We start from the raw sequence: 25,251 nt of genomic DNA on the forward strand, positions 1-25,251 counted from the left end.
CTGTGCAGCAGCACTGGCCTAGGCCCCGGCCCCGCACCCTTGGCTCTCCCGCCCAGGAGCTCCCACCTGCGACCCGCCTGCCTCGCGGCTCCTCTGGGGCCCAGGTTTCCCTCCGAGGCCACAACACGCAGACACCAAGATAACCCCATGTTGCTGCCGAGGTGCCTTTTTGTATCTCGCGCTATTTATAAAAGTATGATTCATTTAGCAGTCGCTGCGAGCTGAGAACGTAGCCTCTCGTAGCCACTGGTTCTGCTCTCTCCAGAGCGCGGGGAGGGCCTCCAGTCAGTGGGGTGACAGGGCCCCGGCATGCACCTGCCTTCAGGGAGCTTGAAGTCGGCCACCAGCCAGTGCGCCTACCCCTGGGCCGGTTGGGGCCTTCCCGGACGAGGCGGCACCCAGGCGGGTGACTCGTGAGACGCAGAGGGCTCCCGAGATGTGCGGGCGCGCCGGGATGGCGGCTGACCTTGCCGTCCGCCGCAGACGCTTTAGGTTGAGTGTCCTTGTTTAGTCACCACCGCTGTCCAGTCCAGGCTCTGCCGGACGCATCCCCCGTCTGCCCCGAGGCAGCTCTGCCCCGGCCAGGGGAGCCGAGCTGGGAGCTGGCGCTGGGCCCAGCGGCCTCTGTGCTTCAGATGCGAGCTCAGCGACCCCTCGACCAGCACCGGCATGCGGGGGGGCCCCCAGCTGGGATGGGCCGTGGGGGGCGGCTTGTGGCTGACGCCCTCATGGTCTCAACCGGCTGCTTGGCACCTGGCGCGTCTCCCCGCCAGGACTTCCCAACGACTTGAAATGTTCTCATGTGCGAAGAGCCTTTTTTTATACAAGAAATGGAATTATTTTCAGCCTGTTGTCAGGCAGCTGTCAAAAGACATGGCAGACACAGGCACCGGAGACGAGGATTGAGGGGCCGGAGTCTGGGGGTCCCGTGTGCCCAGTGACTGGAGCCCGTGGGCAGACCCGTGGGGCTGGGCTGGGGCGAGGGGCATGTTCTGTTACGTTCTCTTCATGTCTAGGAGGAGGGGCTGGAGGGGCTGAGCATTTGGGGTTCATCTGGAGGTGACTGTCTTCCTTCCCGGATTTGGCAGACTGAATCGACACTTTCCTCCTGCCCCTGCGGTGGTGGACCTCAGACGTCCCCAACCCTAAAGAGGCCCCTGCCCTTCATGGTGAGCAGGCGGCGAGCAACCCCCAAATCCTGCTGTCCCCCCCACTTCTGGAGCCAGTCACTTGAAATCAGACCTCACCAGGACTGCGCCCGCACAACCTCTAGTGGTCACTCGGGTGTCCGTGGGGGCCCTGTGAACCCGGGCCTGCCAGCTGCTGGAGGGGTTGGTCCCTGTGAGCTGTTCTCAGGGAGCCCAGCGGGCACCCCCGCCGGCCTCCACGGGGTAAGCTGCCAAGAGTTATGACCCCGCAGGCCTGGGGAGACGCGGTGTGGATCTTGCCTCCCCCGTCTTGGTGCTCACTGCACCCTGGTGTGGCCTCCGTTCCTGCTGGCCCCCGATGGGGTGAGGCTGCAGCCAGGGGCTCACACACGTGTCCTTGGTTCTGGCGCGGGAGGCTTGGCTGCAGCCCCCAAGCTCGTCCTGTGGGTGTCGATTCGCCCCTCCCGGCTGGTGGGCCTCGCTGGCCTCAGGCGGACACGTTCGTGAAACAATGAGTGGGCACGAGCCGAGTCCATTGCCCGCTGACCCCACGGAACAGCGCGGCAGGGCACGGAGCACCCCCAAGGACACAGGGCCTCAGGGTGGTCTGTGCTGGAACCCCACGGCTCTCCTGGTTAGCATGTGAGGGTCCGGGGAGCAGGAAGGAGGCGCGCCCAGAGCCAGCACCCGCACACGGAGCTCCCCGCCATGGGGGACGCAGAGAGCATGGCTGCCTGGAGGCCTGCGGTGGCGAGGGGCTGGCATCCACAACGGCCCACCTCCTCCGGCAGGACTTGTGGGGTGGTGCCTGGCCCGGGACTGGCACACAGTGGGGCTGCAGCGAGTCTGTCCCCCTCCTAGCCTTTGTGAATTGTTTGCTGCGATCCCTGGCATCTGCCTGAGGATACTGGTGACCACCAAAGGAGCCGAGGGCAGCGCAGGTGCTCCCAGGGCCCCTCGGACGCTGTCACCTCTGGGCTGCATCTCGCTGCCTCCTGACGGGGATGCCGGGCAGCGCAGAGCCCACGAGTGCGGCACAGGGGTCCGGGGTGGAGGCAGGGGTGGCCCGGGAGGGGAGCTGGCCTGCCCATCTGGCCGGGCAGCAGCCAGATGCCCCGCCTAGGGACTCGACCCACAGGACCCAATGCAAGGCCACCGGGGGACATAGCTGCTGTCCTCCCCAGGTGGACGCTGTCACATCCTTACTGTGTCCCCGGGAAGAGCCTTGCCCGGCCCCCAAGGGCAGGGAGCCTGGCCAGTGCCCCTGAGCCCCCCATGGGCCGGGGACAGCGGCAGCATCTGATGGCCTGAGCAGTGGGGGCGGGGGGTCCTCACACTCTGAGCCGCAAGCTCCAGGGTGTGGTGGGGGCCCGCGTGGAGGGGTGCCTGTCGCCCCCAGGGCACACGGGCAGCTGGTGAGCCTTGGGGTGTGGTGTGAGCTCTTGCCTGGCCCAGGGCACGTGGGGGACGGCACCCCGTCCCTGTGGCCAGGCCAGGGCTGACCACCGAGTTCCGGGGCCGGGGCCTGCAGTGGTGGGGGGGGGTCTGCACCCGCCGCTCCCCTGGACATAGACGTCCGCTGCGCCCCCGACATTCCCACTCCCTGTGCTGCTTCCCGGCGAGTCTCATCTTTTCTCTCTTTTTTTTTAAATTTCGGAAGCCGATCTCTTAGCAACCGCGGCAACGCACGCTTAATTACAGCCCCAGCCGCAGCGGCAGCGAGAGGGAGCCGGGCGCCGCACCGGTGTGCGGGGAGCCCCTGCCCTGCGTGGGAGCCCAGCCCCCCGCCGGCCCCCTCGGGCGTGCACGGACAGAACTTTGTGCGCGGGGCCCGCGCCTGGGAGCGGCTGGGCGGCGGGGCGGCTGCGCGGGGCGGCCGCTAATTGTCTGCACTTCTTTTTTCTGCTCCTAAGAAAGGGGGGGGAACCCCGTGTTCCTCAGGGTAATTAGCACGACGGGGTGAGCTCGAGCAGGCGTGCGGCGGCGTCTGCCTCTCGGGTGGGAATCTGGGTCACGCTCAGGAGCGCCGGCCCCGGCCTCGCTGCCCGGTGGACGCCGGGCGCGGGCGCGAGTGGCCGGGAGCCGAGACCTGCCTTCGCCTCTGCCCGAGACGCGCCGCCTGCCAGAAAACTTGGCTTTTCCTTGAAGGACCCTGTCCGCCCGCGGCGCCTGCCGTGGGGCCCGGCGCTCGCCCGCGTGCCCGGGGGCGGGCGGCCTCCCCGTCTCGGCCGCCGAGCCGCGCTGGCCGCGCCCTCCCGGAGCGGCGCCCGAGCCGAGCCCACTGCTCACATGACGGGCGTCGGGAGCGGCAGCGGGCGCTGAGCGGCCCGGCCACGCGCAGCCGGCTCGCAGCTGACAGACAGAAGATGGGGTGGGCTCTGTCCTCCGGGCGCCGGGGCCGGCGTGCCCAGCGATGCGCGGCAGCCGGCAGTGCCCAGTCGCCCGCCGCCGCTCCCCGGGCCCGAGCCGCGCCAGCACCCAGGGGTCCGGCCGCCTGCCCCGCCCGCCTGCCGTCCGCGAAGATTATATAATGAGCCGCCTGCTGCCCGAGTCAGGGGGACAATGAAGTCTTTGTTAAATGCCTTCACCAAGAAGGAAGGTAAGGGGGTGCGGAGCGAGGGCTGGAGGCGCGTCTCGGGGCGGCAGGAGCGCCCCGGAGCACTGGCGGTGCCTGCTGGCCGCCGAGGGGCCGTCTCCGCGAGCCAGTGCCTCTGTGGCACTTGGGCTGGGACCCGGGGGGCGCCGCCCGGCCTGTGTTCCGTCTCCAGCCCCGCGGCTGCATTCCAGAGTCGCCTCCATGGTGACGGGAGGGGCGCGTTCAAACTGAGGCCCCCGGAAGATCAAGCAAGTTTGGGCCGCAGGCTGCCGCGGGGAGCTGGCCACGGCAGGCCGGTGGGGTGGGGCTCCCCCGGGCCGGCAGGTGCACGCTCCCCGCGCTGCTCAAGGCCCCCGCGGGCGCTCCGACTCGTGCGCCTCGGGCTGGCCGGAGGCAACGTGGCCGATTTTAAAAGTGCACACGCGTCCTGCCCTGCCTCGGGCGGCTTTTATTGTGGGGAAAGAGATGTATAAATAAGTGCATGGAAGGGAGCTAAGAAAATATCCACCCACTTCGAGTTTGCAGATTGCATGAAAGAAGGAAACAGTTGGGTGGAATATTAATCATTTCAGACAGGAAAAGAGTTATTTTTAACCCTTTTCACAAAAAGAAACATCCACATGGCCACGGAGGGCCCCAGCCAGCCGGAGCCTCCTGGCGGGACTGCCGGGTCTCGGAGGACGCCCCCCAGAAAGTGCTCTCAGCCCCGACCGCAGCTCCACGCACCAGATTTCCAATTAAATTGCTCAGGAAGCGCATTTGATGTGAAGCTGGGTGATTAGCGAGCGCATCTTCATTAGAATGCGCTTCGAATGCGCTCCCTAATGTCACCTAGGAGACGGGGTGGCTGGGAAGGGCCCGCTCCCTGCCCAGCCCCTGCGGTCCCCTCGGCAGCCGGCAGCCGCGCCTCCGGCTCTCAGACCTTTCCGTGCAAACAGCCTCCTCTGTGCCCAAATCCCGCCTCCGGGACTGCGATTCTTGCCGCCGAGGCACAGCCTGGAGATTCCAGTTTGGGGGTGCTCAGCTCACCCCGCGTCTGTCTCTGTATTCCGTGGGCATCTCTTCCCTGTGAGTCTTGCTTAGCCATTGAGGGCGCCCCCAAATCCTGTCACTTCCTCTTAGGGGCGTTGGCACCCACTCAGCTGCTTGGGTCAGGAAATTAGGATTGACTGGCTGTCCTTGCTGCTGGCGGGTCAGCCGCGGCTCCCGCCGGAGCGTGGGTGCTGCCTTGTCTGGGAGGGTCCCCTCTGCAGCTGGGTGTGCCCCCACGGTTGGTGTGACTTGGGTGTGGCAGTTGGGGTGCTCCAGGGAGCCTTGGGGCCCTGTCTCTGTGAGCCTGCTGGGGACGCTGCTTCCTTGCACCGGCACCCCCACCTCCAGCAAGTATACCCGCCTGGGACGGGGGGGGCACAGCGCGAGAGGTTGTCTCCCCGGCTCCCCCTTTATCAGATCACCCCAGAGTCCCACCACAGCGTGCTTTCAAACCCCACACGGCAGGAACGCTCAGTCCTTCCAGAGGACGCACAGCCTACGCCTGCTTGGGCGACACCGAGGCGGCTTTCCCCCGTGACTGGCGCTGTCCCCTCAGAGGAGGTGGGCTCCTGATGGACCCTCGGGAGCCAGCCTGAGCCCCTGGGAGGGGGGGCTTCTGGGCCTTAGAGATGGTCCGGTCCTGTCTCTCCTGCTGGCTCGGGAGTGGGTCTGCTCTGGGAATGACGGGCGGACCAGCCCAAGAGCAGGCTGCAGTCGTGTGTCTCGCTCCCCTAAAAGGCTACGGGGGAAGCGGCACATGGGAGCACTGCTGCTGACTCGGGGAGGATGTGGCCTCCCCAGTGTGTCATCCCCCAGCTCACTGACGCGCTGAGCTAAACGCCCATTGAGCGCGCGTCCTCAGGAAGACTCAGAAGCCCTGCATCCCGGGCAGGCAGCCAGGGGTGCACCGGGTCACAGCTGTCTCCCTGCACCCTGCCAGCACCACCTCTATCCCCAGTGAGCTCTGCCAGTGCCACCTCTCCCCCAGCAAGGTCTACCAATGACATCTCTCCCCCAGTGCACTGTGCCAGTGCCACCTCATCTCCCTTGTGCTCTGCCTGTGCCACCTCTGCTCGCAGTGCCCTTTGCCAGCACCATCTCTCCAGTGAGCTCTGCTAGAACTTACATTTCTTTCCCCTCTGAGCTCTGCTAGTGCCACCTCTGCCTCTTCCAAGGGTTTTTCTAGCACCTTTGCTAGCAGAGAATTCTGCCAGCACCATCTCTGACCCTAGTGTGCCCTGCCCGAGCCACCTCTATCCCGTGAGCTCTGCGATGCAGTGTGTGTGGGGGCTGGTAGCAGAGTCGAAGTCAGGCTCTGGAAAGGCTGCAGCTGTCCTTGGGTTCTGCTGGGAGCTTCACCGCAGCCTCTGACCCAGGGCGGCCGGGGATGGTCGTCCAGGACGGAGACTTGGGGCGTTCTCCTTGGGACCCTAAAACTCCCACCCCAGGTCCCTTCCGCCCGGGAGCACTTCTGCTGCTGCTCTGCAGCCCTGGCTGTAGACGGCAGCCCTGGCCGGGGCCCGCCCGCCTGCCCAGGGAGGGGTGGCTGCTCTGGGGACGGAGTCGCCCAGCCCTGCCCTTTGAGCCAGGGTCCTTGCCCCCTCCCTCCCGTCAGCCAGGAGGGCCCATTCCCCAAGGTGGCTCTTCCTGGAGAGGACGGTGTCTATTCCTGGCTCCGCAGAGCCCGGGGCATCTGTGGCCCCGGCAGTCCCCATGGGCGGTGTCCTCATTCTGAGTCCCTGGGCAGCTAAACTCGGCAGAGTAAGGGCCGTTCCAGCTCTGGAACTTTGCAAGGAGCCCGATGGGTGTGCCCGCCTCTCCCCCAAGTTTGACGGCAGGAGAAGGAGCTCGGGTGGAAGCTCAGCCTCCCCCAGCTGAGCCGAAGACCTGTGAGTCCGACCCAGCCCCCCAGATGGCGTGTGGACGTGCCCTCCCTGTGTCCTTGAGGCCGTCCCTCTGTGCGTGTGTCCTGACCCCCCTCTTAGGGGGACGCGGCCATCGGGGTTGGGGCCACCCGTGACCCTAGTTTATCACACCATCTCTGTAAAGACTCCAAACGGCATCACATCCACAAGTACCAGGGGTGAGGGCCCCAGCGTGTGACTCTGGGGGTGACACGGTCCGGCCTACCAGGGACGAGGTCAGGGGGGGCGAGGAGGCTGGCCTCAGCGTGTGACTGTGCGGCCGGGGCAGCAGCGCTCCCCTGCCCCCTGCCGAGGGCGGGGCTGCGCCGGATGGAAGCCCAGCGCGCCCTTCCATCTCGGGCATCAGCGTGAGCCCCCGTGAAGCGGGGCGTTCCCGGTCCCCACCTCGTCCTGCTTCTGTGTTGGGCTGAGTTCTGGACGCGTGGGGTCCGCTGCATCTCGGCACAGAACTCACGCCCCGTCCGTGCTGTGGGGGGCCCACCTGAGCCTCGGGGCCACCTGCACTCACCACCTCTCCCCTCTGTCCCCAGTGCCCTTCCGAGAGGCCCCGGCGTACTCCAACCGCAGGCGGCGGCCCCCCAGCACGCTGGCCGCCCCCCGGGTGCTGCTGCGCTCCAATAGCGACAACAACCTCAACTCCAGTGTGCCCGAGTGGGCCGTGTGCCCCGCCGCCCAGCGCAGCCTCTCGCCCCAGCTGCTGCAGCCCGCGCCCGGCCGGGCCGATGGCGCCCCCAAGCCCTTCGGCAGCTACACCCCCGGGCCCCGCAGCCGGTCCCCGTCGCTCAACAGGCTGGGTGGCGCCGGCGAGGATGGCAAGAGGCCGCCGCAGCCCTGGCACGTGGGGTAAGGAGCGGCGATGGCGGGTGGCAGGGCTGGTGCGGGGCGGGCACTGTTGGCCGCAGGATGACATCGGGGCCTGGATTCCAGGGGCTTGTCCAGAGGGGGCAGGTGCCTGCTTGGCCCCAGCGCACATGTGGAGCCTGAAAGCTGAGGGCTGCGAGGACCCGGGGTCACCTTCAGGAGCCCTTGCTGGCACCCAGGCACCCAAGGGCGGCTGGGGGGTGGCGCTTCCTGGTGGGCTGCTCCCTCCCACCTGCACTGCCCCCCACACACACACACAGGACAGGCCAGGCCAGAGGAGGGGCCAAGGCTCCAGCCCCGGCCCCTGCCGGCTGCTCCTGGCACCACATCTTCAGACCTGCCCGAGGCCCAGATCCCCCCTGGCACAGAGAAGCCCTGTGCAGGGAGGGCCCTGCTGGGCCAGGGCTGACGGCAGTCGGGTGTCAACTGCTGCTGCCGAGTCTGCCCAGGCCAGACGCCTGGCATGCCCCAGGGTGCCCCAGGCAACGGGAGGCCCTCCAAGCCCCTTTGGGGATGAGGGTGCGTGACTCGAGCGCTGGCCCCCAAACCTTGCATCTCCCCAGAAGTGAGGAGCGGCTCCAGCTCTCCCACGGTCATGCGAGGTGTGCCCCTGCCCGGCACGCATGGAAGGGACTTGGGGTGTGCTCCTCTCGCCTGTACGTGAACCTGTGGTTCAGAAGCAGGGCCTGCGGCCCAGCTCCCTGGTTCTAAGTCTGCAACAAGAGGTTCACAGGCATGTCCCCCTCATACTCTGCGCCCACTTGTGGTGGCCTGGGAGCAGCCGTGGACTGTGCCTTCCGCCTGGATTCCAGAGGCCCTGGGGCTCGTCTAGCCGCCTGCCCGACCATGACCAGACCCTGAGGCCTCACCCCAGCTGAGATCGGGGTTGGGGGATCCCCACCGCCTGCTGTCCTATGGGCTGTGCATTGGGGGTTGTGGCCCACAGGGAGCCAGCGGTACTTCTGTGGTCCCGGAGGGAACGGGGCCATGACCCCAGGTCTCTGGGCTGCGGCGAGGCTGAGGGCTCGAGTCTCCGGCCACTCACAGGGGCTGTGGGGGCCAACCCGCTCCTCCAGCAGACCCCACGTCCGCACCCTGACCCACTGACACGCCCTCTGCGTCTCCTTCCGGATGGCGAGACCCGGTTCTGGGCTCTAGTCTAGAATCTCACTCGGGTAACCCCGGGCGAGTCCCAGGCTCTGCACAGTTTAAAGCTAAATTAGAGGACCCCCCCCCCCCACCGCCGGAGCAGGTACGGCCTCGCGGTTGGCCGGAACATGTCGTCACTCACACGGGCCTGCTCCCCGTGGTGGGGGTCTGGTTGATGCCGGGGAGGGTGGCGGGACCGCAGAGCCCACAGGCCGCATGTCACAGGCAGAGGGCGGGGCATGGGGGGACCTGTCTGACCGTCCCGACGGCTGTGGGGTGGTGCCCGCGTGCCTGGGCTGCGGGTCTGTGGGTGTGCACTGCTTCTGCCGTGTGCGTGTCCGCTGTGAGCAGATAGACACGGCTGCGTGCGTGTCCCGTGTGGGCGTGTCCCATGCGTGGGTGTGCACAGGGGCTGCATGTGCACATGTGTGCGTGTGTGTGCGTGTGGTATGCACATACTCTCTTGTCCTGTGTGTCTGTGAGGCTCAGCGCCCAGCCTGCGTGGGGTGCTTGGGGCCAGGGCTTCCGCTGGGCGGTGAGCACCGGCTCCTCCCGCCCGGCTCGTCCATCTTTCATTATTTTTTAAATTTTTTTAAAAAAGATTTATTTATTTTTATACAAGAGCTGGGGTGCAGGCCAGAGGCGTGGGAGGGTGAGAGGATTCCCCAGAGACAGAGGGGGGAGCAGAACAGACAGACTGACGAAGAAATCCACTGCTGAGGGGAGCAGCGGGCGAGGCGGGTGCGGTCTGCCGCATCATGTGTGTTGCTCCCTGACCGACCAGGATCGAACCTGCGCTCTAGAGGCTGTGACAGCTTCACTGCGCTGCACTCAACCTACCGCGCCACCGGGGAGGCCCCCGGCACGTCTATCTTCACAGGCCAGGGAGGGGTGGGGCAGGAGAGTGGTGCCAGGCGGTGAGCAGGGCGCTGGCGCCTGCATCCTGAGCCCCCTCTGGGGCTGTGACCCGGGGCAGAGAGGGGTCCTGGGGACAGTTGGGGACAAGCCCTGTGGCCTCCCACCTCCCGAGTCCCCTGAGCCGCTGAGACACACTCACGTGACCGGGAGTCCCCACCACTGCCACTGGCTGGGGGGCATCTGGGCTTTGGGGTCCGGCAGACAGCCCCGGCCGTTTCTCCACACCCCAGAGGTGAGTTGGGTCGGTGGGCCTTGCCTGGCCCTTCCCCTCCCTCCAAGTCCTCGGCCCGGCCACTGTCCTGACACCCCTGTCTCCTCCTGGCTGGCCGCCGTCGAGGTCAGAGGGCAAAATGTCTGCTTGACCCTCCTTCTTGGGACGAACGGCATCCCCTCCTGAGGGTGCCCGTGGGCTGTGGTGCCGGCAGTGTCCACCTGCTGGCGCCCTCTGGGCTGCACCCGGAGTGGGCTCGCCGCCCGCGCCCATGTCCCCACCACCATGGCCAGGGGGCCCATGTGCTGGGGACGGGTTGGCGGGGTCTGGCGTGTGGCGGGCACGGCGCCCGGCCCTGACCCCCTCCCTCTGCTGTCCCCCTGCAGCCCGGCCTTCCTGCCCGGCGCCAGCAAGGACCCCCTGTCCGCCCTCGAGTACCCCGGGCCCCGGCGGAAGCTGTACAGTGCGGTGCCCGGGCGGCTCTTCGTCGTCGTGAAGCCATACCAGCCCCAGGTCGACGGCGAGATCCCGCTCCACAGGGGCGACAGGGTCAAAGGTCAGTGCCCAGCGCCGCCCTCCTCAGCCAGCCTGCGGGGTGTGGGCGTCCCCCTCAACTCGGGGGCTCCATGTGTCCAGCGATCTCCCGCCGCCTGCTGGACAGCGGGTGGGGCAGCGCGATCCGCTGGCTGCGGGGACTGCTGTGCCCGGGGCACCCCGGCTCCTTCCCTGAGGGCCGACCCTCAGGCCTCCCAGGGGCCTGGCTCCACCTCCCGGCTGCACCAGCCTGTGCCGCGGCATCCTTCCCCGTGTCTGTCTCCGGGCCCGGCTGCACCCATGGGCCCCTTTCTGTCCACACGGGTGGGACCGGGGGCCTCGGCTGTCGTGCCCAGAGGCAGGAGTCCCCGGACTAGTGACTGTGTAACTGAACGGTGCTTTTTGGTGAATTGCTAAATTATACAATCAAATTACTGGTGTGAAGAATTCACCAACCCCGCAGCTCTGGCTGTTGCTGACCACGCGTCGTGGGATGGCCGTTCCCTGTGTCCCCGGGGACTGCCGGTGGGCCGCGTGGCTGCAGGTGGTCGGCCGGCCATGCGGGCACAGGGACCGGCGGCAGATGGGTGGCTGGGGTAGGGAGGTGGCAGCTCTATCATTGGCGCAGAACCCCAGATAGGTGCCGCGGGCGCCCTCCGGACGAGAACCGCACCCCTGCCTGCCCGGTCCCCTTCCACCTCGCCCACGGGAGGTGGGTGCGGCACGGAGAGCAGCCTAGGGGCTCCCTGCTGGGGCCAGGGCCTCCATCCCACACAGTGACTCCAGGGGCCACATGGCGTGGTCCACAAGGCAGGGGATTGAGGAGCCTTCCCCGGTGCCCATAGATGCCATCGCCTCCTCCCAGACCACCCGCCCCACCCAGGGGCACAGAGCGGGGAGGGGCTGCTCCAGGCATGGTCCCTGCCTCCGTCAGTGTCCAGGACAGCCTGGGGTGGGACCTCTCGGGCCGGCCCCCCTGGACTTGCGTGTGTCCAGGTGCCAGCTGCCTGAGGCCAGCACCGGCTCCCGTAGCTCGGCCGGGCTGGGCATTGTGGAGGTCACTGCTCCCGGTGACTGCCCGATGTGCGCTGCCCCGCGGCCTTGGAAGCCCAGGGTCCAGCTGGTCCTTACTGGCTTTTGAAGTGAACACGAGAGCAAGAGGAGAGTGGCTCTGGGGCCCCGACCCCTTTTCACAGCTGTGGTGTCCTTTCGGGCCCAAGACGCTCGGGGGATGTGTCCACTTCCCGGTGGCACAGCCACCCCCAGGCAGCTGGGGTGTGGGGGCTCGCCGGGCTGGCACCTGAGGCCCAGACACAGACCTCACCCCACGTCCCAGCCTGCCGGCCCCAGGGCCCCCTGGTCCCCACCCCACCTGCCCTGCATCCCGGGGGACTTTAGTGCTCCCCTGTGCCCTTGATGGCCAGCGCCTCTGCAGGCCAGAGGCCTGCCCCCCGCCGCCCCCTCTGGTCACCCCGGCCTGCTGCTGACCCCACCCTCTCATCTGCAGTGCTCAGCATCGGTGAGGGGGGCTTCTGGGAAGGCAGCGCCCGCGGCCATGTTGGATGGTTCCCGGCCGAGTGCGTGGAGGAGGTGCAGGGCAAGCCCAAGGACGTCCAGGCAGGTAAGGCCGCGCCCTCACCAGCGCCCCCTCCTGTGGCTGTGCATTGGCCATGCCTCGCCCTGGAGCCTGTGTCCAGGGCCAGGACCGGGCTGGACCACTCAGTCCCTCTGTTATGTCGTGACGGCGCCCGGGTCTGAGGCCTCGACCACCCGCGGCTGGTGCACACCTGCCCGAGCCCTGGAGGGTCCCACCTGTGTCCTGACTCCCCGGGGCAGCCCTGGCCGCAGCTGCCTCACGGCCAGACGGCACTGATTCCGTGCTGGGAGGAGGCCCTGCCTGGAGTGCTCTTGAGAAAAAAATGCATGTGGGGGGGGGGGGGGGCTCGCGCCGTGGAGACCCCAACCCGCCTGCCCTGGCATTTGGCAGAGCCCGCCTTGTGCAGGGGAGGGGTGCAGGGCAGGCCCTGGAGGGCGGCGTGGAGTCTTCCTCAGGGAGACACCCGGCTCCCTTCTCGAGGACTCGAGTCCAGTTGCGTTTACTTGTGCTCAGCCCCCGCCGCGCTCTCTGCTCAAGTTCAGGCACCAGAGGGGGTCGGTGACTTTTTCCCTGTTGCAAAGGTGTGAGGCTCGAATCGTCCCAAAGTTGGCCTTGGAGGGGAGGCTGTCGCATGGTCCGGGGCAGTGGTCAGCGGGTGGCTGGAGCCTGACCCCAGCTGTGTGTGCCCTGGGCCCCTGCGAAGACGGCCCAGCTCAACCAGCCTTTCCCACGAAGGGCCTGCAGCGGCTGCCCATACTGCTGGCCACGCTGCGCCTGACTGGGCAGCCCTGGGGACCGGCTGCGAGGCCACTGGGGCCTCCTGCTGCTGCGTCGTCGAGAATGCCCTGGCTTCCTGGAGGGAGCGGAAGGCAGGCACAGCCTGGAGCCTCTCCTCCTGCCCACACTTCTGCTCCCCGGGCCACGCAGGTGGCCCCCACACACTGGCCGTGTCCCCACATGGGGCCGTGTCCCCCACGAGACTAGCCCGGAGGGCCTTGTCCTGTCTCCTCCGGAGGGACTTCTGTGTCTGCGGGAGCGGCGGGGAGGGGCGGCGTGCTCTGGTTTGTGATAAGAGTGTATATTCAGTCGTCATCCCGGTTCCCTGGCGCCGAGCTCCCGGCCCTGGCATCCCCTGTGGTGGCGGCGGTGACGGTCCTTTGTTGGGAACAAGGCGGTTCTCTAAGCACCTGAGTGCGTGGCGGGGATGGTGGAGCCCGTGTGGCACAGGGGGTGGGAACTGCTGCCCACATGGACCTCCGGGGCGGGGCTGGGATGGGGTTCAGCCCCAGGAACCAAATTTAATCAGTCACATCCCAGTAACGAAGCCTCCAAACCCCAAAGGACAGGGTTCAGAGAAGCCCCAGGTTGGGGCACACATGCAGAACTGGGGTGTGCGGGGCTCCTGGAGCGGGCGGGGAGCCCCGTGTCCCACGCCTCCGCCCCGCGGGGCTGCCCCATCTGGCTGCTCCGGAGCCTCAGCCAGGAAGGACAAGCAGGTGATCTGGGGGCTCTGTGGGCTGCTCCAGTGGTGACCCCCCGGAGGGCATTCCCCCGTTCCCCAGGAGGGACCCCCGATCTACAGCTGCCTGGTCAGATGCGGGAGATGCCCTGGCCTGGACCTGGCATTTACCGGGATGGGGCAGTCTTGGGGGCTGACCCCTCACCCATGGCCTCCAGGCAGCCGAGTCAGGAAGGGGCCGAGCTGCAGGACCCCGGCCCGTAGTGCAGAACTGCTGGGGGCGTCAGGCCAGCCAGTCTTGGGGGGGGGGTCTTCTCTGCCCGTGTCTGCAGCACAGCACCCTTGGGGAACGCCCGGGGAAGGCCCTACTGGCTCTTGCACTCAAGGGGCTCCGGCCAGTTCTGGTGACCGGGAACAGGAGGTGACCAGGCACAGGGCAGCAGGTCCCGACCCCGGCGGCGGTGCCGCTGCACCTGGCGGAGGGCCAGGCCCTGCACAGTGCCTGCCCTCACTCAGCGCCCTTCGGCCCCCTGGCCTGGGGCAGACAAACCATCTCTCCTGCGACCCCGGCAGGTCCTGGAGGTCAAGCAGGTCACCACAACTCAGCCACCTTCATGAGGTGGAGCCCCCAGGGGCAGCCTGGCCTCTTGGGGGTTGGGCTGGTTGAGATGGCGCCGCGTGGGGCCTGTCCGTGCTGAAGGGGCGCTGCCTGGCAGGCTATGGGGCGCCCTGGCACTGTGGGGCTCGCTCCTTCTGGCTGTGGCTTCTCCTCCTGGGTGCCTCTGAACTCAGGGGACAGACGCTCCTGTGCAGGACTCCTCCAGCCGGGGGGTTCCCTGCTGGGAAACACCCCATCCTGAGGCAGGACTTGGCTTAATTTCACTCAGAGTTGCCCAGCTGTCCCCAAAGCGCTGTGCGTCCACCCCGTTGGCCATACTTGGGCCTCTGTCCCCGCTTCATGCTGGCGATGGGCAATGCCAGCGGCAGTCCGTCCTCCCCTGGGATGAGGGGTGTCGTGGGAGGCCTGGGGCCTCTTCCTGGGGCCTGTGGCTGGCTCGTGTGGGTCTGGCCCCGAAAGCAGCGGTCACACACGCTTCCGATCAGGCCAAGCACCTCGTCGTTGGCCGCCGTTCTCTGTGTATCAGGGCGTCCGCACGAGGACCCTCCGGGCATGTGGGGCACCGATTCTGGACCACGGGACACTTCTCTGGCCGCCAGTAGTCCCGCGAGCTCGGGGCCGTTGCTCCGTGTCTGCACATGAGACAGCGGCCTGGAGAAATTAGGCGCCTTGCCTGGGTCTCTGGCCCGTGAGGTGCAGCTGCGGATTTGAACCTGGGTCACCGGAGCAAAGCAGCCCCTCGGCTCTCAAGCCCTGGGACAGGGCACCCAGCACCACCCAGCCCCGGCAAGGACCAGGACCTCCTGCCTGGTGCCCAAGACCGCTGTGAAGAGGGAAAATGAGTTAAAAGCTATTGTGGAGACTGGAGTTCTGACTGAAAACGCAGATTGCCAGGGCAACACGATTTTGTCTTGGAAAGTGCCGTCCTTACTCTAGGTTTTGAGAGCACAGAAGAACAGGTTCTGGTAAGATTTGGGATGCCCCCGAGACTATTTGGGACTTCCAGACCGTTTTGAGGAAACCTGATTTAGTCCCGGTCCCTGTCTTTCCGAAGAGGAAGTTGGGGCTCGTGGTTACTGAAAATGAAACACCTGGCTTGTGGCAGAGCTGGGTGACACCTGACCTTAAACTCCTGACCCAGGGCTTCTCCCTGCCGCATCCAGCTGGGGGTTGCTCTGGTTTTATTGCTCTCGTAATTGGAGATGATAAAACCCCAGGGTCCCTCCGTAAGGGGATTTATTAGTTCAATTCATTGAAGAACCTCGGCGGCTTCAGGCATAGCTGGATCCAGGTGCTCAAGTGATGTCCCTGGCAGCTTTCTCTCCGTCTCTTCCATGGCAATTTGATTCTCTGGCCAGCTCTCCTCTCTGGGAGGTTCTCGGCAGCCCCAGGGCTTATGTGCTTCTAGGTTCAAGTCCAGAGCGGGAGAAAATGGTTCTTTCCTGGCGACAGAAGTCCCTGGATTCATCCCGGCCGGGTGGACTTGGCCCATGCAGAGCACCAGTTGCTGCAGCCGGGGTATAGTCGTGCTTAAGAAATGTGGCAGAGTTACGGGGGAGGGGAAGATGGTCTGCCTTGGACAGTTGGGGTGCAGCGACCAGTGGGAGGGGCTGGCAGAGCCTCTGGGCGCTGGAACCACAGACACCACGCAGCAGGGAGGCCCAGGTGTCTGGGCTCTCACAGGAGCTGAGGCCGCCGCCACTGTGACCTGCTTTCACCCGGCCGGGGTGCTTCCCTGGGAGGCAGAGGCGGGGCGGGCGCTGTCCCCCGTGCCTGGGTGGTGCCGCCGGAGCCTCTGGGGCAGGGACTCTCCGCGCCCCATGATGCGGCAGGCGTCCCGTTAGTCACAGCGCACGCAAGCCCTCTGCAAAACGTCGCACTAGGCCCCGTGGCTCCAAAATAGAATGTTTTTGTTATCTTTAGAATATTTAAAAATACAGGCAAACGACTCTATTAGCACGATTGTAATCTGCAATATTAATCAGCACCCCAAGACCCCGCTCCCAGCGGCGTCACGAGCTGCTCCCTGACGGAACACAGGACGAGCCCGGGGCGCGTTGTCCCGGAGGCGACGCTGCCGTTCGCCGCTCTCCTCCCTTATTAGGCTGCACGGAGGCTGCTGGCCCTGGCGTGTGCGCCCTCGTCGCCAAGCAGCTGCTCCGTGTGGTAAACGCCAGTTTCCACGCGCCCGCTCGCCTCCAAAATAGAGTTCTAGCCGGTCTGTCTGTCGTTTCGGGTTCCGTGGGGACTGGGGTGCCGTCTCAGGTCTCCCTCGGGGACCCAGGTCCTTCTAGACCCTCCCAGGCGCCGTGGTGACCGGCCCTAAGTACCAGGGCAACCGGGGGACGCTGGGACCGACCCTGCCCTTCCTCTCCGTGGCCCCTCCTGCCACCACGGGGTGTGGGCTGTGCAGCTCTGTCCAGAAAGTCGTCCCGGGCCACGGTCACCACAGCCAGGTCCGGGAGCGGGGCGGGGCTGGGGCTCAGACTCAAGGCTGGGGCCGCCCGACGCTCACACTGGCTACTGCGTGGATGGCGAGGCGCAGGCAGGCTCTGCCGGTACTTGCCAGGGCCACGCTGGCATCACAGGCTGGGCAGCTCAGGCAGCGGCATTCCCTGACTCGGGAGGCCGCCTGTCCCGCAGAGGCCGGGCGGGGGCCTGGGCAGGCCTGTCCCCGCCTGCACACGCCGCCTCCTGCGGCGAGCCTGGCACACCCTGCGGGCCCTGCTTCTCTTGTGAGGATGCCCGTCCTGTGGGACTGGGACTGGGCCTGCCCTTGGGACAGCGTCTAGCCCTGGCTATCCCCGGAGACCCCCAGCTCCAGGTACAGTCATATTGGGAGTCAGGGCTTCAGGATTGGGATTTGGGGGAGGCGTAGCAGAGTCTAGCTGAGGAGTGAAGCGATGAGCCGAGCTCCGCGCTGAGCGATGGAGTCTGCAGGTGACAGCGGCTGCAGGGCCGTCCCCCTTCCCTGCGCGCCGTCCACCCGGGCCACCTTGCTGTCCGAGTCTAGGGCAATGTCCCTTCTGTCCTGAAATGGAGATCTGGCTGGACCAGACCTTCCAGGACTCGGCAGCTTCTGAGTGTGTCCCTGTCCACCGCTCCGATTTAAGTCGCCTTTTCCTTGGGGTGTGACTTAGGGCAAGTTCCTCAACCTCTCGGAGCCACCGTTCCTTCTCTGCAAAACGTCAGCCTCGCGTTCACCGCAGGGCTGCAGGGGTGGGGTCCTATGGAGAGCCCCTGGGCTGGCTGCTCCCGAGTCTTCAGCACCCCCACTGCACGTGAGGATACCTGGGGAGTGGCAGGCCCGGGGCAGCAGAGGGTCAGGCGGCCCATAGGAAGGAGCAGGTGCCCGTGCTGCCTGGTGGGAGCAGGACATCGGGGAGCTGGGGGGGACCTGCAGCCGGGTGGGTCTCCAGGCGCGGAGGTGCTGGGTCTGGCCCTCAGCTTGGAGCACGTTTCATCAGTGCAGGTGGCTGACGTCAAGGGACTTTGCTTGAGGGCAAAGGACCAGGAAGGTCCAGCGCCCTACACTGGTGCCCCATGCCTGGCAGGGTGCCTGGCATGGAGTAGATGCGGAGAGGTGCTTCCTCGGGGGTCAAGGATGGATGGCGGAGGTTTCGGGCGTGGTAGATGGGCGGGTGGAGGGTGGAGATGGGAGAAGGCTTGGGGAAGTGGGTGGGAGGGCGGGCAGGGATGGAGGGGGTAGATGGATGTACAGATGGGTGGGGGGTGAAGGCTGGGGGGGTGGGAGTAGGTGGGTGGGGGAGTGCAAAGAGCGGTTGCAGGTGTCCATTCTCCTTGCACACCGTTCACCCCCATCCCCTGTGTCCCCCACAAAGCTGCTCACTTTCTTTAAGAGTGTGGCGTTCACGAACAGCCGGGAGGGCAGTGGCTTGCCATGAGGCCCAAAAAATAACACGTCGGCCTCCCAGACCACCATCTTGGCGTCTGGACGTTGTTCAGGGAGCGTTTCCCTCCTGCCCACCCAGGTGCCCTGGACCTCAGGCTCTGCCTGCCTGCCTGACCCCAAGTCCAGCGCGCAGCCTGGCCCAGCCCCTGCAGCTCCTGGGAAGGTGGCTGCTGCCGTCCTCGCTGGGCCTGGTGGCCGGGCTGCACGGGGCCCCCCGAGGACAGACGTGCCTGCCCTGTGAGAGCTCGGCCGATGAGCTGCCCCTGTCCCCGCCGCTGTCCAGCCAGTGAGGGCAGCTGGAGGCCTCTCTAGAGCACCCGGTGCCGCCTGCGCTGGGGGGCCAGGCTCGGGCGCCCCCGCTCGCCGGCCCAGGCAGCCACAGGCCACCCCCACCAGAGCGCGGCTCGTTTTGGAAGGGGAAACCATCACATGGTGCCCACCGCCGAGTGAGGGTGTTGTTTTTGGCTGCTCTGAAATAGACGATAGGAAACAGATCTGGGGATAATGAATAAACATTGGCTTATGGGGGCCGCGTGCCGGGAAGGAGGAACACGCCACACTGGCAGATTAAATTTAAGGCCTGCGTGTGCGAGATGTGAGCGGGATGGAGCGCGGGGGCGCCAGGTGCCTGCCCGGAGCCGGGGTGGGGGTCTGGGAGGCGTGTGCCCCTGTGCACCCCGCGGCCGGCCAGGGTGGGCGGGAGGCGGGCGGAGGCCAGCACCGCAGACCATCGAGAGCCCGCGCTCCCCAGCGCCAGGCGCTCCCGGCAGCTCCTCAGAGCAGGTAGCAGCCCCGGTGGCAGTTCGCGTGCATCCCACTGTGACCTCAGGTGCGGGCGACCCGGCTCGGCTCGCTTCATCGAGGTGCTGCCCCCTTTAAGACGCAGGATTCGGTGGCTTTCCTGTCCTCACACTGCTGACCACACCACAGTTTCAGCCTCGCAGACACCCCACTGGCAGCTCCCCCCGGTCTCCAGCTTCCTCACACCAGCCAGGCTGGCCCCACGGCGCACCCGGCCTCCCACCTCTGCGGGCCGTGCTGGCCCCACCCCAACACGCAGCCCCTGGGGGTCGCAGGCCTCGCTGAAGAGCAAACGGAAGCTGCGCGTGTGCACACGCGTGTACTCAGTGCACAGCCCCCATCACGCGGGTCTCATGCGTGCCCGGGCCAGCACACACACAGGCTGCAGCACCTGAGCCGGCCCCGCAGCCCTGGCTCGGACACAGCCCAGCACACGCTGACCTAGTTCTCGTTCCTGGAGCTCCGCTCGGCTGGCGGATGGTCCTAGAAGGAGTCTGATCGCCTGGGCAACCGCCGTGTTTATCACCCAAACAGGGACACCCGAGGGCGGGGAGGGCAGGCGGCCGGCCGGCACCCCTCGCTCGCTCACGGCTGGCTCGTCCCTGCTCTGACTCGCTCATTCACCCGACACCCTTGCACTGGCAGAAGGGGGGAGGGCCCGGGGCCACCCCACGTCGCGCTGGGTCAGCCTGGGGAGGCGCTGCCGCGGTCGGGCCGCGCGGGAGGAGCAGGGGCAGCCGCTGTGTCTGGAGTGGGCCTCACGGGCACCACGGCACATGCAGGCTCAGCCCTCCATGCCCCACAGGGACGCCCCCCTGGGGCCCCCACCCATGCCGGTGGGGTCTGGGCCAAGGGGCGCGGCTGTGCCTCTGGACCCTCCCCATCGCTGCTCCCAGGGGCTCTTCCCAGGGACGGAGCAGCTTAGAATTTCGGGTTCTGCCGGGGGGAGCCTGGCTCGTCCGTGTGGCCTGGTGAGTCACTTGCCCCTGTGCTCGGCCCCCTGACCTCAGAGGGTCGTGTCCGCTGCGCGGGGCTCTGGGGAGACTCAGACGCCCCTTAAGGCTCTCCCCATGGGCAGTGGCCCCCTGGCTGCTCGGAGGGTCCAGCCCCACAACCAGCCTCCTGGGCCCGGAGGACCCCAGGTGGGGTGCCCGCCGCAGGCCGCGCACACCCTGGGAAGGGGCTGAGGCCCAGCCTGCCCTCACTCTCCGCAGGGCAGAGCCGCCCTCCCCCACCCACGTGGCGGACACGGGGCCCAATTGGCTCTGCTCCCCAAGGCAGCAAGGAAGGGCACCCCCGCGGAAGGACCCCTGCCCCCCAACCTGCTGGAGGCACCAGTGTCTGCCTTGCCCTCTGCAGCCTCCAGCTCCCGGGACAGGTCTCTGTGAATTGGGGGTGCAGGTCAGGGAAGCGCCCCGGGCAGAGCACAGGCCCAGGAGGTCCGGTGGGGGGCCCATGACCTAGAGGTGGGGGAGTGTGCCTGGGGCCACACGGTTGGCCCCTCCGCCCACGGCCAGGACCAGAAACTCGGAAACCAGGGGGTAGAGCCAGTCCCTGTGGCCAGGCCCCGGCCCCACCCCTCTGCGCTCCTGCTGCTGCGCTTCTCTCCCTGCCTTGTTGCTGCTGGCCGCTCCCCTCTTGGCCTGTTGAATAAACGAGGGCCAGGTGCCCCGACTCCTGACACCAGGCAGAGCTCTCCCTGCTGTCCCCACCCACCCCCCCTGCAGGAGCAGCCTCTGGGCAGGGCCTGCCTCGTTCCACGACCCCCTCCTCCCACCCTGCACCGCTCAGGCCACCGGGCGTCCCCGGTCCCGATGCCCTGCCCACGTCCCCTCGCAGCCTCCTGTCTCAGCTCAGAACCGCTGGCAGGGGCCGCTGTCCTCCCCCAGTTGCAGGAAACTCCTGGGCCCGGTGGCTTCCGTCTGTCCCCGTGTGCCCCGGCGAGATGGCAGGCGCCTTATCTGCCGCGTCCGCCCCAGTCCCGCTGGGTGCTGCGCTGCACCGGGGCAAGTCCATGCCCGGGGAGGGCACGTCCACCCCCTGAGGAGGGGCTCACCTTCTCCGTTTACACCCCCGCCCGTCCGTCTTCTCGACACCACAGGAGGTGTGACAGTCTCCATTTTGCAAGGAAGGAAGTGGGGCTCCGAGAAGTGGGGGGCTCCCTCAGGCTCCCCAGCTGGTGTGTCCCCACCTCCTACGCTGCAGCTCGCCTCGGCCCACGAGCCGAGAGATCCCCCGTGATGGGGCCGGCACCGGGCTTGGAAGCCGCCTGCCCTCCAGAGCCAAGGCCAGAACTTCTGGAATCTTGTTCATGTGTGTTTGATCGAGCTGAAATCCACCTGACAAAATTAACCATTTTTGTCGGAACAGCAACGTGATTTCAGCACATTCCCAGGAAGCCTGGTCCCATGGGCACCCCTCCCGCCCCCCCCACCCCCCCGGTCCACATCTGTCTGGCCGCCCCCTTCCCGTGACCGGGACCCTGCCCCGTGCGGCCCTCACGCCTGCCTCTCCCGCGTGACTCCCCGAGGACGTCATTCGGCCGGGCGCTCGGGGCTCCGTCCCTCCTGGGGCTGGGGGAACCCGACAGCCTCCCCAGCTGGCTCTGGCGCTCATGCTGTGTGTGCGGGAACCCTGGGCTGTGACCCACCTTCCAGAACCCTGACCCGCGAGGTGGGCAGCTGCCCTTTGCCCAGGAGCGGGCAGGCGCGGGGCCGGGGGTGAGCCACCAGCTGGCCTGGAGCCTGCACCTTGGTTCCAGGCGCGGAGCCCAGCACCCAGCGGGCATCTGCCGGGCACCTGGCCACATCCCCGCCCCCGCTGCTGCCTCCCAGGCAGGGGCCCTCCCGCGGCCTGGCCCGCAGGGCCTCGCTGGACCCCAGAGCGCTTGTGTCCTGCGGGGAGCAGGTGGACACGGCGGAGGCCGCGCCCTGTTCCCTAACGAGTGTTCGCCAGCCTGGAACAGATTTAGAATTCAGTGTGGTTGAAAATCATCCGTCTCCTGCGTTTAAAGATCGCTTGTCATTCTGCGTGCCAGGAACTCTTCCAGCAGCCTGCTTTTCCAAAATGATCGCTGATTGGAACAAAAACATTGCCACTAAAATTAGAGTGACAAAATGGAGTTGTTATGAAACAAAAAGAGAATCGACAGGTACGTCCTAGAGCGAGCGCGGCTGCCCCCGCCGCTGGAGCAGCCCGGCGGGCCAGGCTTCCCGGGGCGCCCGCGCCAGCACCCCCACTAGCTGGGCCCCGCGTGACCCTCCGGGCGCCAGGTGCTCAGAGGGGGAGCCGTTTTGGAGATGTAAGTGGGCGCTCGGAGTTGTGTGAGGGGCCCGCACGCCTGGTGAGGAAGGGGCTCTGCGGGAGCGTGAACACCCAGGTATTCCCACCTGGAAGGACCAGGCGGCCCCCTCGACCCCAGCCTGCGGCTGCAGCGACAGGACAGACAGCGCCACGGCTCAGCTGGGAGGGAGGCCGGGGTCTCTGTCCTCTTAGAGGAGATACGGGGGGCTGTCAAGCGTGCAGGCACCGAGGCACTTCCTTTTTGCTGCCTCGTGGCTCAAGACAGCTGCTTGGATGCCACCCATCGCATCCACACTCCAGAAGAGAAAGAGGGAGGAAAATAAACCCAGCCTTTTCTCTTCATCTTAAGGACACGTGGTGTCCGCTGGGGATTACTGGCCGTCGTCTCAAGGGAGGCCGAGGGCTGCCGCCTTTGTTCCAGACGACCTGCCTTGGAGGGCAAGGTGGAGACCGGGTGTTGGGCCGCACCCCACAGTGCCCCCCAGCTGACGGCCTTCTTCCCGTTTCCATGGTGCCTGCCCTGCCCAGTCTTCCCCCACCCCCCATCTCTTCCAGAGCAGCCCAGGGAGAGGGCGCAGGTGTCCCCTCGGCAATGGGCTGGCACTGGGAGCAAATCAAACATCATTTCACGTAGGGGAAAGTGAAGACAGAAGGGAGGTGTCTGGCCCAACGTGAACGGGTCCTGCTCGTGCCCAGCGGTCACCCTGGCGCCCCGGCTGGTCGCCCCAAGTCCCATCAGGGTGCTCACCGACTTCCAGATCAAAAATTAAGTCCAACCTGGTTTAAGCCAGAAGGGGAATTTAAGACAGATCAGGATGGAGAAGAATCCTGTGTCCATCCCTGACCCAATCATTGCGGCCAGGGCGTAGGACGGAGCCACCGAGCTGGCTCGGCTCACACGCCCATCAGAGCGGGCCGGCCATGTACACGGAGCTTGGGCTAAGTTGTTCCTCCAGAAGTGGGCAGTGGATGCTGGGCAGACTGGACGTGTGCTCCCCTCCGCCACGGCCCCGTGCCGTGACACTTGTCCTCGACTCAGTCAGAACAGAGCTGTCTCCTTCCCGGGGCCGGGCGGTCAGCCTTGTCGGTCTGGTCCTCCCAGACCCGAGCCCCGCCAGGAGAACTGTAGGACTCGGCCCGCACTGCCCACCCAGCACAAAGCCCGTGTGGAGCGGGTGCTGAGGAAGGTTTGGGGGCCAGTGGTTGGAAGGAAAGACGGATGACCAAAGGGCAGGTGGGCGGGAGGGTGTGTTTGGAAGAGTGGATGGACGGACAGACAGATGGACAGATGACTGGGTGGATGGATGGATGGTGGGTGGGTGGATGGACGGGTGGATGGACAGATGGCTGGGTGGCTGGTGGGCGGGTGGAGGCAGGGATGTGTAGATGGCAGCGTGCAGAGGACTGGCTGGGAAGATGGACAAAGCTGGCTGCGCGGGCCACAGCCTGGGAACTACTCAGTGTGACGTGGCGACACGGTGCAAGGCCAGCGGTTAACTCTCACACATTCCGCCCTTGAAAGAGCAGCTTTCTGGGGCGGGAGGCGCCGAGCACACCCACTGCAGAGACGTGGCGGGAACCTGGTTAACAAGCCCCTGAGTAGGATTGGGGGGAGTGTCCGCGGGTCCCCAGCCTGACCACGGTCCCTCCTGCCTCGCCCAGGTCTCTCCTGCCTCCTGGGCGTGATCCTGGACAGACAGTCCCGTCCGCCTGCCCTTCCCGTGCCTTCACGCAGCCCAGGCCCCTGCGGGCGCAGCTGTGACCCCGCAGGACGTTCACAGCCAGGCGCCCCCCATCGCCCGGTCACGGGCTGACATGGAACCCAACAGGGGCAGGCGCCCTTGCTGGCCCCGGAGCACCCTGACCTCAGCGGCCAGACACTGCGTCGCAGCTGCCAGGTGAACAAGCCACCAGGATTGGCTGTCGGGTGGCAGCTGTGAGTCAGGCCTGTGCTCGGGTCTCTGATTTCCTCGTCCTCTGCATGCAGAACCCAGCTCAGAGAGGTTAAGGGGTGGATTCCGCATCACACCGCCTGAGTGGCAGAGGCAGGGCCTGCGTCCCGGTTGGGGGTGGGTGGGGCCAGCCCCAGGGGCCTCGTGCCTGGCCTCGGTGGGGCCCCGTTACCTGGCCAGGTGGCCTCTGTGAAGGCCAGGCGGCTGCGACGACCTCAGCCCCGGCTCCCTAGGCGAGCACGGCTTCCCTGGGGGCCCAGAGCCGCTGGGGCAGGCCGCCAGGGGCATGTGCCGGGGCGCCGAGGCCTGTAGGGCGGGTGGGCAGCGTAGGGGCCTGGGCACCTGGCACGGGCCCCCGTCTTGTACCGGCTTCTGGGGCGAAGGTGTTCAGCTGCATTATGGCCAACAAGGGCCTCAGGGAGGTCAGGGCCTGTCCCCAAGATCAAGCCGCTGCGTCACGGGGGCAGCAGGATGGCCCCAAACGGACGGGGTTGGCCCGCGCCCATGCGGATGGGGCCTCCGGTTCTTCACAGCCCAGATAACCAAGGCTGCTCTGCCGCGTGGAAGCAAAGGTCCCGTCCCGGGAACTGGGCGCCGAGCTGGAGCTGTGCCGTCCTACGTCCTAGCCCTGCCCCAGCTCTGCTTGGGGCCCCTCGCGATGCCCTTGGGGACGGGGCCTCCTGGAAGCCCCACCACCAGTGTGTTCCCCTTCTTGGCCGCTAGATGGCAGCCGCCGGGCGCGGAAGCCAGGAAGGGGGTGCAGGGGGTGGGCTGGCTCAGAGCATCCCCGCCAGGAAGCCGTAGGGAAGGCTTCTGGGTGACACTCTGAGCAGCCTCGGCCCTGTCAGGGAATCGAGGACCTGCGGACACAGGGCAGCCTCTGCAGGCCAGGCTGGGCTGGGGACACTCAGGGGAGCCACCGTCCTGCCTCTGGGCCTCGGTGTGCCCAGGAGGCCTTGGGGTTGGCAGTCACAGTGCAGTGACAGGGCACGGGGCGTGAGGACGGAGGGACAGAGCTGCCCTCTGCACACACTCAAGCTCCAGGAAGTGGGGGGATGGACTTCGCCACGGGAAGGCTGAGCCAGGGCTTCTCCATGTATTCTAGAAACCTCCGTGATCTCCAGGCAGTGGACACAGTGACACCTGCACCTCCAAGGGGGATTCAGGCCCCCCACCCCCTCCTGGCCTCACATTCTGTTGCTTCTGCGTGCCTCAGTTTACTCATGTAAAGCG

General features: G+C 66.7%; 1 protein-coding gene across 1 annotated transcript in view; it reads left to right on the top strand.

Moving 5' to 3' along the window:
• Positions 1-25,251, top strand: part of SHANK2 (SH3 and multiple ankyrin repeat domains 2) — a gene marked incomplete at both ends in the record, with an annotated part of 168,957 nt that overhangs the window by 34,337 nt on the left and 109,369 nt on the right. The window contains 3 exon segments of the mRNA XM_084248246.1: positions 7,232-7,544; positions 10,227-10,396; positions 11,882-11,995. Of these exon segments, the coding sequence (XP_084104372.1) occupies positions 7,232-7,544; positions 10,227-10,396; positions 11,882-11,995 (597 nt within the window).

The sequence above is a fragment of the Talpa europaea genome (genome assembly GCF_964194135.1).
Source record: "Talpa europaea genome assembly, chromosome: 1".
NCBI classification, from domain to species: Eukaryota; Metazoa; Chordata; class Mammalia; order Eulipotyphla; family Talpidae; genus Talpa; species Talpa europaea.